The sequence below is a fragment of the Artibeus jamaicensis genome, unplaced genomic scaffold, assembly GCF_021234435.1.
Source record: "Artibeus jamaicensis isolate MK-2021 breed Jamaican fruit bat unplaced genomic scaffold, CSHL_Jam_final contig_354, whole genome shotgun sequence".
Taxonomy (NCBI): Eukaryota; Metazoa; Chordata; class Mammalia; order Chiroptera; family Phyllostomidae; genus Artibeus; species Artibeus jamaicensis.
This window is the reverse complement of record NW_026521803.1, coordinates 27,725,224-27,737,841: the sequence shown is the minus strand read 5'-3', so window position 1 is coordinate 27,737,841 and position 12,618 is coordinate 27,725,224. Positions and strand designations below refer to the sequence as shown.

The 12,618-nt window shown below is 48.3% G+C and overlaps 1 protein-coding gene across 2 annotated transcripts in view; it reads left to right on the top strand.

The window, feature by feature from the left end:
• The window catches only part of LOXHD1 (lipoxygenase homology PLAT domains 1), a 132,999-nt gene that overhangs the window by 35,293 nt on the left and 85,088 nt on the right, over nt 1-12,618 (top strand). For both annotated transcript variants that reach the window (XM_037165012.2, XM_037165011.2), the window contains exons 6-7: nt 2,360-2,508; nt 10,279-10,402. In XM_037165012.2, the coding sequence (XP_037020907.2) occupies nt 2,360-2,508; nt 10,279-10,402 (273 nt within the window). The remainder of the gene's footprint in view (nt 1-2,359; nt 2,509-10,278; nt 10,403-12,618) is intronic.

Genomic DNA, 12,618 nt, shown 5'->3' with positions numbered 1-12,618 from the left:
AGAGTCTGGAAACACACACGAAGGCAGCCGTCTCAGTCGGAGGGACGAGGGTGGAGAAGTCAGTTACTGGTGTGTGAACAGTCATTTCACCTTGTGAGAAAAGATACAGTTGCATCTTTTTACCTGTCACCATACACACAAATAACTTCCAGGTGGGCCAAAGGCTTAAATGTGAACAACTCTATGAAATTTTTAGAAGAAACTTTGAGAGTGTCTTTTTAAAATCTCAATTTAGGATTCAGTTTCTTGAACTATTCACTAAAAGCACAAACAACAAAGAAAAATATTGACAGAGTCCATTAAAACAAGAAAAATGTTTACATGATAAAAGACATAGTAGACAAAGGAAAGATGATAGAAAGACAAGAAAGTACATGAACAAAAAATTATAGAAGAACAAGGTCTAAATTATATATGTAAATCAAATATGTATATGATACATATATATGAGACATACACATGTTCCGTCTCAAAATAATCAAGGGAATGCAAATGAAAACTATGATGAAATACCAGTGTACACACGCTAAAACAAAATTGGAAAATCTGTATGTTAATAATGACTGTGGACAATGGGAATTCTCATGGATGGCTGGTGGTAACCGGTGTAGTACAAGCATCTTGAAGGACAGTTTTGCAACTCCTCATCCACTGAAGATGAGTACACCCAGCACCCAGCAACTGTTTTCATAGGTGTGTCTGTCTGCTCAGAGCCATTTTCACAAATGTGCAGCGGAAGGTAGGGACAAAAGAGTCCATTTCAATGCTGCTCATGGCAGCAAGACACTAGGAATGACTTCAGTGCCCATGAGTATCAACATGCCTACATCAGAGTGTTGGCTTCACCCGATCACTAGCAGTTGGACTAATGAACCAAAGTTTACAGCATTGGCGGGGTCTCAGAAGCACAATATGAACTGAATGAAAGTGAGTGGCACACGGGTATTTGAGGATGAAAGCAGCAGCACTAGCAACAACCCCAGTTAGTGACAGAGCACTTAACTAGAAGCCCTTTGTCTGTGTTAACTAGGTCACTCCACCTAGTGATCCTGTGGACGGTGCTTCATCACCCCCACTGCACAGATGAGGAACTGGAGACCGAGATGTGCGCTATGGTGTATTTGTGTAAAATTCTAAACTATGAGAAAATAGAATATTTTCTTTATGGATACACACCTGTGCAGGCAACAATCTATGGGAACAATACACAGCAAGTGAAGACAGTGTTTATTTGAGGGAGGGAGTGGGGGATGGGGATGGACGGTGAGACTGTCCACCTCTCTGGAGTGATTCATGTCCTTTAAAAAGGACGTTAGACAGAGTGTTAACATCTGCATTAACTCTTAAATCTGGGTGGCAGATACACGGATGTCATATTATTTTCTGTTTGAATTGTTGCAATGGAAAATGTAGAAAAATGTAAAGAATTAAATTTTAGAAAGGAAGAAAAACGTGACGGCATAAGCAAAAGGTTGGTGATTTGATGGGGCTGGAAGGGTTCGCCTGACCTTCAACTTGGAACATTAACACGGAAAATCGCCAAGTAGAAAGAACAAGTTAGAATGAGTCCTAAGTGACCCATATGACTTCTGGCAATGGATTTGACTTCCATAAGTCTCGGTTTCTTCATCTACAAGAAAGAGTTAATAATGCCTCCTTCCTGGATTATAGCGATGGGTAAATGAGAAGAAAATCCATGTTAAACAGCCCTGACCGGTGTGGCTCAGTTCGTTAGAAAGCATGCTGCAAAGTGAAGGGTTACCGGTTCAACTCCCTGCTGGGCATGGTCCTGGCTTGCAGATTCGGTATCCATGTTAAACAAACAAACAAACACACAAAGAAAATCTATGATTATAGCTCTCATGGCTATTTTCCAGAAAAGGAGGCAGACCTAAGGAAGTCTGCTGGCTGGGTCCCAGTCACAGCACCTCTGTACCAACTACCATGGCTGGGCTCCCAATTCAGGTACACGTGAGGCAGGGCTTCGGGTCTAGGGGTGTGGTGCTGATTGGTTTACTGGCATGGGGGCTCCAGACTAAGGCAAAAATCAGAAATGCAGTTATGGGCCCTAGGCACAAGCCACGCACAAGGCAAGCTTCCGGAGGCTGGATGGCTTTAAGGACACCCTTGTTAACTTTTTTTAAAAATTAACTTTATTTTTAGAGCATTTTTAGGTTCATAGCGAAATTGAATGGGAGTACAGAAAATGCCCACATACCACCCATCCCCCACTACAAAACCTCCTCCCCAAGTTGACTTTTGAGACCGCCCTTCAGGGGACAGACCATGAAGGCTTGGAGCTGGTTGTTTCTCCTCCCCCAGTCTCCTTTGTAACGTGCGTGCATGTCTGTGCCTACAGGGGAGCGCAGGCTGGAAAGTGGAAAGAACAACTTTGAAAAGGGAGCTGAAGACAGGTTCACAGTGGATGCCCCTGATCTGGGGCAGCTGATGAAGATCACTGTTGGCCACAACAACAAGGGGCGGTCTGCGGGTTGGTTCCTGTCCAAGGTGGGTTCAGCTGCCTGTCTGCAGCCCCTGTGCCCTGGGAGGGGGGACGTCTGGCTCTTTACAGGGTTACATTTCAGCCCTAACTTCCCTCCCACAGTCTATCTGCCTCCACTCTTCTGCCTGTGTCCACTGGCCAACCATCCTGCTCTCCTCATACCTCTGAGACTTTGCCCATGTTCCCACTTTTCTAAAAAGCCCAGTTCTCTCATCTGAAGCCTGATCATCCTTCAAGGCTCTGCCATGCCTCTTTCCCTGACTCTGGTCCACCAGATCCTCTCCCTCCCACAGATGTTCATAACCCTGACTACTTAGAGCATTCATTTCACCCTAATCATAGTTTTCCTTGTGGCTTTATTTGGAGCTATTGCCATATACCTCAAATTTCTGAGCCTCAGGTCCTTGGTAACTTCACCTACCCAGGACCAAACCACACAGCAATAAGATGATGCAAAGGCTTCTGAGAAGCTGGAATGTATCCGTCTGGTCCAGTTTGTAAGGAAAGCTCATGTCCCTGGCTCTATACTGTTCTGCCCTCATTTTGAAGGAAAGGCCCCTCCGACCCTCACTCACAGCCTAATGCTTATTTATAGTCGTGCCCAGAAGACTCACTACCAGCAGATGTAAACCTTTAGCAGAAAATTAGAGGTGGAAAGAGGCACCAAAATAGGTGGGACTATTGAGAAATGGGGAGTCATACAAGATATAAAAAGCCAAAAGAATATTAAAAATTGATGAAAGTTTGAAGTTATTTAGAAAATGGGATACCAGCCCTTTGCATTTATTTCTCATAGTCATGAGGCTATCAATATATTTCAGCTCATCACAGAATGATAGGAAAAGGTTAATGCAGAATATATCTTTAAAAAATATTTTGAAAAAGGTCTTACCACTTAAAATAGAAAACCCTCAGATTTGTAACAGTTTGTCTATAGAGAAGGAAGCTGTTTGATAGTTGAGGTTTTGCTATTATTTAACTTGATTTATCTCCTTGTATCAGTTAGGAATGTATTTGGTTTCAAGTAGGAGAAAATACAGTGCAGTGTTAAACAGTTAGGGGCTTATTTTTGTCATCTCACATGAAACCAGGAGTGGTCAGTTCAGGGCTGGTACAGCTGCTTTCTTTCTGAGACAGCTGTTCTCTTGCTGCATCACCATTCTCCACACTATGGCTTTCATCCTCCAACTTGTTGCCTCGTGATCCCATGATGGCTGCCAAACCTCTAGCCATCTTATCTGTGTTCCAAGCAGGAAGAGAAGAGGAGACCAAAAGACAATTTTCCTGTCAAGCCTTTCCTTATTGTGAGAGAAGCAAAACTGGTCTTGGAACTTCTGCCTGCATTTCATTGGCCAGAAATATGTCACGTGGCCACCCTAGCTGCAAAGGAACCTGGGAAATCAAGGGCCTAGCTTTCCAGTCTTTATAGTAGAAACAGGCTATGAAGGAGGTTATCGGCATGGGTGTTGAGTAAACATCCTCGAGTGTCTGCTATACTTCTCTCCACAACTAGACTGAAAGTTCCTTGAGGGCGCCTCCCCATCCCTTGGCTTGGGGCAGGGCACTGACTCAGTGAAGAGAGGAATGGCCAAGTTTCCTTCAGAAAGGAGAGGGCTCGGCTGGCCCTTGGAGCAGCCATCTCGGTGCTGTATAAGATGCCAGGGGGCTAAATGCTGGGTGGATTGGAGAAGAAAGGGGGTGGGCATCCAGACCCCAAATGGCCAATGCACGGACAGGGTGTGTCTCCAGGGAGGTTTTTTGTTGAGCTGGGGGCCAGGGCAGGAGAGGAGGGAGGGGCATCTGTGGCCTCAGCCAGGATGGGGCCCAGAGCAGGTACTCGGAAGCCCAGTTCCTTCATCCTGAGAAAGGAGACTGAGTGAAAACACAAGGTTTAGTGGAAGGAACAGGAAAGTGCTCCTGAAGTCCAGGTGTGACCTTCACACTGTTGCTGCAGCTGCATTTCAGGAGGTCAGGCTCCTCCTCGGTCACGTGGGCCCACCCACCCAGTGGGCTCGGGAAGGGTCATGGAGGGGGCAGGTTCACGCACCAGGGCAAGACCTTTCCTCAGTGCCCTGCTCAGGGGCAAGGGCAGCTTGGCCAGGTGTGAATGTGTGGGCGGGAACACTGGTCCTAAATCTTGCTCCACTGCCTTCTGAAATTTGGAACTGCGGCTTTTGTTCCTTTCTGGACAACATGTTTTGTGGTTTTCTTTTTCTTTTTTTTCCTGGGTGCTCACAGGATTTTTTTTCTTCATATTTATAATTCTAAACTCTTGACAGAGAATGCTAGGAGTAGGGTCTATGTTGGTTCATTCATTCTCCCCCCAGCCCCCCTCCCTGTCAAAGAGTTCTGCTCTTCTGCTGATTTTTCGGAATGATGTTTTCTTCTTTCCTCCCTTCCCCATCACCCCTCTTGTTATTGTTTGCTGTGTGGGTACTATTTGAAACCCAAATGCCAAGCAGGCTACTTTCAGTGTGATGTTGGCTATTCAGTTAGGGTCCCCATTATGTACATGGGCGAGTTCAGGGCCTGATAGGCAGGTCCCCATCTGTCCCCCCAAAGCCAAGGGGGTGCTCCCCTCAAAGGTTCACTGGCTCTTCTGGAAATTTCATAACAGCCTAGTCCTTTAACTAAGCAGACTGAAATTCTCCCTCGGGGTAAAACATAAAAATAATTTAAGCATTTTGTAGGTCAGTGTACCTGGATTTACTAGATATTTTCCTGAGGGAAAAATTGTAATGAGAAAGGAGGAACAGGGGTTCTAGGTCCCAGACAGAGTGGGTACAAGCTGAATACCAGGAGCTGGGGGAGACTCTGGCTCCTTTCTGACCGTGCCGAGGACAGCCAGCCCTAAGCTCCTGCCACCCTCCATTGGGTCTCCAGGCTGTCCCTTCTTCTCGGTCCACTCTGATTGACCTGCTTGCCCTGAGCTCCCCAGAGAGGCCGATTAAAGGGGCTGTTAAATTGACTGCACTCCCAGGTCTGACGTGTGCCCAGAGAGTGCCCGCGTCCTCCAGGCTGCCGGGCCAGCCTGCACACGACAACCACTCCCTGCTGTCTGTGTTTAAGGCTGTGGTGGGGTAGACCCAAGAGCCAGTGGAATTAAGCCCTGCATAAGTCAACTCCCTCTTCGTCCGTCCAGCCCATCACCCGTGTGTGTTTCTCAGCTCGGGCTGACGGACCTCGGTGAGAGGGACACTCCTCTCCCCCTGCTCTTGGCCCCTGGCCGGGCTGACATCCTCCCTTCCGGAGGCTTTGCTCATGGCTTTGGTCCCCACATCTGGTTAGCCCAACAGTTGCCCTCGACTCAAATGGTCAGTTCAGTTCTAAAACCACTTCAAAATGTCAACCGTCACCAGATGGACCATTATGCTGCTCGTGGGTCCATCCTTGGCCCATCTGCTTCAGGAAAGAGATTAGCTCAGAGCCCCCACAGCTTCTCAGTGGCAGGACTGGTACCTACCCCGGGTCCTTGGGACCCCCAGCCTGGATTCTCTCCCTGCGCCATGTGTTAGAAAGTCCAGAATTGGGTGGCCGACCAGCTGCGTGCTGTGGAGAGTGTCAGTTCAGCCAGCACTGCGGGCTCTGATAGGAAGAGAGACAGAGGCTCGCGGATGGATTACAGGGACCTTTAGAAGCCCAACGGGCCCTCATGTCACCAATTAATACTACACACGTAACAAACATTTACTGAGTGTCTACTGCATTCTGGGCCCCACACTGCCAACTGCAGCTGTTACGTAAACACATCCTGCTTCCAAAAGAGAAACTCCTTAAATTATTGCCCACTTGCTGTAAGGCAGATTACTTCCCATAACCTTATAGTCCAAAGTTTCAGGGAAAGTCCAGCTTCATTGAATGAACAGCCTGTCCTAGGGGGTCCCATGAGAGTTGATCAGCCCAGGTTTCTCAGTTTGAGGATCAGAATTCGGAACCACTGACTTTAAGGCAAAGCAGGATGAGATAAGAGTCTTGAGTTACAAACAGGTGTTGTGGGGGTGAGTCGTGTCTGAATGGAGGTCACAAGAGACTTCAGGGAGGTCCATGGGAGCTGGGCCATGAAGGTGGCTTGCAGGGGCAGGGGTGTCGAATAGACCTGGGCTGGACACAGGGCTCAGGGAACCGAGATGGGATGTTGGGGAGGCGGGCGAGGCCAGTCTTTACTGAACGCAGTAGCCTGAGGTGTGGAAGCAGGCACATGGGTGGGTTTAGGGGAGAGGGAGAAAGTGTAGAGGAAGAAGGGAGAGTATCAGGAATGTCACCAAATGCTGTCACTTACAGATATTTGTATTCGTGGTGTGGTACATATCATGTGACAGTATTTCAGAGTGATGTATCAAACACAGAGCATTTGAGGAAGGGCAGCCTTTTGACAGGGAGGAGGAGAAGATCCCACCTTCCTCTGCTGGCCTCAGTTTACCCCATAGAACATGCTCTCGCTCTTCCACGAGTCCAGGTCTGTTCTGGTAACTCTTGGATGCTGAGATTTATTCAAAGCGGGTTTATAAGTTCCAGAGCCTCCTCCTCCCTTGTTTCCTGCCTCAGAACTCACCTGTCCCTCCAGTAGTGGTTCCTGGGATGTGACTATGGTTGCTTTACTGGAGAACAAACACATCTGCCCTTTAAAGGGAAGGGGGAAAACTCACAGGGCCTTGGGTCTCATTCCATTCCTGCCCCTGCGGCCGATACATGGAGGGTACACTGTGGGTCCCTCAGGTTGTCCGAGCCTCAGCTGCCTGGGCATGTGGCAGGGAGGGACACCCCCACATTGCTCTGTGTGGGGGAGGGGTTCACTCCTTCTGCACAGTGGGCCTCTGCCCCAATCAGGGTGTATAAGTCAAATCGGTGGATGCTATCCCAGTGTCCAGGAGGGAGAGCTGACGTTCCACATCAACTGAAAACTTACTGACTCCAACACCAGCACCACACGTTGGAGACGTGTTTACTCTGTTGAGAGGACGTGAAGGTCCTGAGGCCCCAGGTCTGTTCAACTGTATCTGTGAACCTTCTGGAAAGAAGTGACCCCTGCTTAGCAGCTCCATCTTTTGTTCCTCTTGTTCAGGGGTAGTTTGTCCTTCTTGGCTTTTTGTGTCCAGTGGTCTTCCCCTGTGACCACAGTGGGCTTCACTGTGGCCAGGTCCCTCCCCTGCTGCCATCTCACCTGGAGGAGCTCATGACCCCTAGGGTCCCTCTCGCCTCGTGGAAGGCCAGCGCTGTCCATGGGTTGGTCTGCTGCCTGCAGGGAGAATATTCCTCTGGGAGAAAATAGCTCTCACTTTTCTATTAGATCATTGCTTCTGTCTGTCTGCCTGTCTGTCTGTCTAACACACACCCACACACTCTCCAGGTGTGCACTTCTATCATCCACGGTGAAGGGTGCTTCTGCCTCTCCTGACTTATTTTCCAATTGTCTCTGCCCTAACGACAGAATCCACAAAACAGTGGTCTGGTATGTGCGTTCTGTTAGCAAAAACATGTCTTGAATTCTGAAAAGGAACTCCATGAAAACCCAGAGGTGTCTGGGCAGTTTGGGAGCAGGAGTGGGAAAGCAGCTCACTCCTCCCTGGAAGGGCCCTTGGCAGTGCTCCTTTAAGCCACAGGGCTCACGGCTCCACCAGGACCCATGTCAGCGAGGTCAGGGTACCCTCGGGAGAACCCTCTGCCCCCTCCACCCCTGCAGTCTCTACACCCAGTGCCTGGGTCTGTTCCCTCCTTGTTTCACTTCTCTGCTCCTTCCCCCTGTACCCATTGCCATTTGCTTCTATATTTGTTCCAAAATGTTCTACCCTCCAGGAGCCAGCTCCCTCCAGCCTCATCGTGCAGACTTTGGCACCAAGAGAGGTCCCCATAATTGTCCCCACATTCCAATATGCATCTGGAAAATGTTTAGAGCTCTTCATGGATGTCCATACTTTCTGTCCCAGAATTTCAGATGTGTTCTCGGCCTTTGTTGTTTTTTTTAAGTACTTTAGAAAGTCTAATTTTAGAATCTCGGTTGTTTTTAAATATTCATTCAAATATTGTCTCTTTCCTTTGTGGTTCAGCTACACAAGCTAGTTTTGTCCTATAGAGGCATCTAAGGGCGCGCATTTCTCAGATTAGTGAAACACCTCAAGTCAGGAACTTCCTTCAGGCGCCAGCCCAGTAGAAGGCCCTTTATGATGGCGTCTCTGTGAGCTGTGAGGGTGGCTGTCTTGCTCTTCAACCCGTGATTGGCACACACTAGTCTGTGAACATTTAGAGACACATATAGAGTCTCTATATCTAGGTTTATTAGTAGGCTGGACAACTCACCCGATAAGCTAAGTCCTGTCTTTCTTTATCTCGCTTTTCCAACTCTGTGAGAGACCCTGAGGGGCCTTAGGAAGCAGGCTGAAACCTGGCTCAGGCTCCTGTTGGTGACTCCCCACTGCCCCCCACCCCTGGGAGAGAAAAGCCATGAAAACATGCCAGCTGATGAGTTGAGAGAGGCTGGACTTCCATGGCAGAACCCCTCTGGGCAGTACCAGAAACATTAATCAAATCCACAGGCTCTGAAGGGTGACTCATACCAACCAAACTTGCAAGAAGCTAATTATAAACTAAGGCCTGAATGCTGACCTATCTGGGACGGCTGGTTCCAGTCACTGGCGCGGGCCACTGGCTCTTCTCTGGAGGGCGGTGTCCTCAGAAGCCCCAAAGGGTCCTTTGATGAACTCTGGATTAAAACAAGGACAGATGCCCTCAGGCAGCCCAGTGTGTGCCCTGTTTCCACACTGCAGACACTTGGATCTTAGGAAGTGAGTTTCCATTGAAAATCAGAGCCCCTGCGAACCAAAATGTCACTTGTTCAATTCCCAGTCAGGGCTCATGCCTGGGTCACGGGCCAGGTCCCCAGTAGGGGGCACATGAGAGGCAACCACACATTGGTGTTTCTCTTCCTCTCTCCCACCCTCCCCCTCTGTCTGGAAAGAAATAAATAAAATCTTGGGAAAAAAAGAGAAAAGAAAACCAGAGCCCTACCCTTTCTCTCCGGCAATCCTGGGAACACCCAGGAAGACATTTTGACTTTCCAACTCCTTTCTGTCACCAGATCTTCTGCCTGTACAATGCTATGACTGAAGACACATTCTGGCTACTGACAATGCTGTGGATGTGAGACTGAGTTTTCAGCTGGGTCTTGCCAAGACATTTTGGGAAGGTCCATCAGCTCCTTAGTAATTTCTGTAAGACACATGACCTTAACCTCATCTAACCTGCTCACATGTGAGCTTGCCGAGGGAAGCTTCCTAGGTGGCCAATTCCATTGGCTTCACTGTGCGTGGCTGACACTTTCTGACCTGATCACCAGCTCCTGGGACTCTGGATGCCTGGTTTGAGGCTTGCAGTTCCCTTTGCGTAGACTCTGCTTCTGACCAAGGTTGGCACCCCCAACGTTCCTCAGGTAAGGAAGAGGATGGCCTTGCTGTCTGCAAATCCAGGTTTCGAGTTCTCACACCCTGGCTCCCAGGGCGCATCCTGCCAAGTGTCTTACATTCAGTGTCTAAAAATGATCTGCATCAGAGGAGGGAACAGTGGGCATGCAATTCAAGTAGGGGACAATTGACAGGCCTCTCTATGTGACTCTCAATATTTTGCAAGGTTTTCTGGGCAATAGGTGCATCCTTGGGATGTTTTCCCGGGCCCCTAGGAAGCTGAGAGAGTGTATTCTTACAGTACACTCCAGGGTTGGAGGATTTGGGTGGACCATCAGGTGCATCCTAAGCACAACTAACATTCTTTTCCTCTTGTTTTAGATTGCCATTGAAGATGTTGGCAACAAAAGAAAATACGACTTTCCTCTTAACCGCTGGCTGGCCTTGGATGAAGATGATGGCAAAATCCAAAGAGATATCCTAGTGGGTGGAGCAGAGACCACAGGTAGAACCAAAGAAAGAGGAGGCCCCTTTGGCTAATAGTTCACCTTCTGTCTGATGCTCAGTGTTCTCATCTGTGGGCCTGGAGGCCTACAATCAAGTGGGAGCCAGCTGTGTCTCCAGGAAATGTGTCCCCAACCCCCATTCTTGAAGGTGTTCTGTCTCTCTGAGCTGCAGTCAGGGGCTCTGCTGATGTCAGAGGAGATGGGAAGATGCCTTTGAGCAGACACTAACTGCCTAGGGCATAAAGAGTCATCCATGGGGTGAAGCCAGAACTCCTGAAACATGTGGGCATTTATGAGGACATTGTTTTACTCTTCACTCCTAATATTGGGTGCTTACTCTGTGCCAACCCTCTGCCAGGCACCTGACCCACTTCATCTCCTCCAGTCCTCACAGTGACCCTCTAATATAGGAACTGTGACTGTTTCCACTGCACAGGTGAGGAAACTGAGTCACACAGAAGTTGAAAGACCTGCCCGAGGTCTCAAGCAGGTAACTGACAGGTCCAAGATTAGGTCTGCCTCCTGCATTTCTACACTGTGAGAATTCCATGAAAAACCTGCAGCTCCCAGCATGGAAGATTATGGAAGTTCCAGAAAGCTGATGTTAATGCATGCATGTCTGAGAGTGTGCTGTATTGCAGAACCGCCCATGGCTCCCTCTGCATAGAGAAAATGTCCGGGTCCTGGGCAGTAGTATACAAGTTGTTCCCTAGTTTGGCTCCAGCTCACCACATCAGCGGGATCTTTCAACACCTTTTCCCACCACTTCCAAACACCCCCCACCTCCCTCCACCTCACTGCACAATTTTCTCTCTTTCCTGTGCCTATACCCCTTCCTCATCTGTCCACCTCATCCACAGGCCTTCTTTCTCTCTTCCCTTATCTGCTTGTTCATTCCTTTTTTCTATCTGGGAACCTGCCTTCTTCTCAGCCTGTAATGCCATTTCTCTTCTTTGTGTTCCCCAAATTGCCACTTCCAGTCACTTCCTTGGAACCCTCCCTTCCTCCTCTAGACAGGACAAGTCCTCCCCTTGGTTGTTGCAGACATTTTGAGCAGGTCCCAGTTGCTTTCGTTCAGGACGCCCAGAGCTCCTCTGCTCCAGCCCTGTGGCACCTTGGCCTGGCCTGACCTTTGTAAGGTGTGGCTCATGTCATTTGGAACTAGAGTTAGCAAATTATGTACTTAAAACCATATACTAGAATGGATTTCACTTAACCCCTTTAACCATGATACCATGAGTTGCCTGGAGTGGTAGAGGAAGGGCAGGAAGGGCAGTCAGATGCCAGGAACAGCTGGTAACCCTGGCCACCCTGAGCATGTGTGGTGTGAGAACACCATCCATCCAGGTGCTTTGAAGAATAAAGCTGGAGACCGACTGTTTTAGGGCAGTGGCCATTCCTTTTTATCTTCACATTCTCCCCATGCCTGGCTGAAAATAAGCACTCAGTAAATGCTTGTGGAACAAAGGAAGGTGTAAATGTCTGAATGGATAATGCAACTGGGTGGTTGCATGTGCTAGCTCCTAAAGAAGTTTGGGAAGTTTATTTCCCTGGGGTCAAGGAGTGAGGGGGCTGTGGTAGGGTCAGGAGTAGGCAGGGGGCATTAGTAAGGACTAATGAGTCATTGCCTTAGACTCCAGGGCAGAATGAATGAATGGGGCCAGACCTCAGCAGAGTTTCCTCTCCGACTGTCTGTTTCAGTGTTTTCTCTTACTCAGTCCCACTCAGAGTTTCATCTTCCCTTGCTGGCTCTTCCCTGGGACTCCATGACCTCACATTGCATCCCAACTGACCAAAACCCCAACTGATCTCCTCCTCCCTCAATCTTCCCTCATCCCTCCAATCATCAAGTGAAGGAGGACATTAGTGCCCTTCATTAGAAGTTATCTTTTGAAGTTATGAGCAAAAGAGCAAACTGAATCAGATAACCCTGACTATAAATCTCTATTAATGGAGTTGACTATTACAATTAAATTAGACATAACAAGAATTCATCCGGCAGCTATTAATAATATACGCATGGTAATTAACATTAATAAGAACTATTCTTGGCTAACCCAAGTTCCTCCTCCTCCTTGCTAGTTTCCTGTGATCAGGGCTGGCAGCTTCCTATAATAATACCTGCCGTTTATTCCTAGACACAGGAACACTGACACATACACTCTGATAAAAAAGATAAAGGGAGGTTGAGAGGGGCACTGGTTGTCATCTGGGA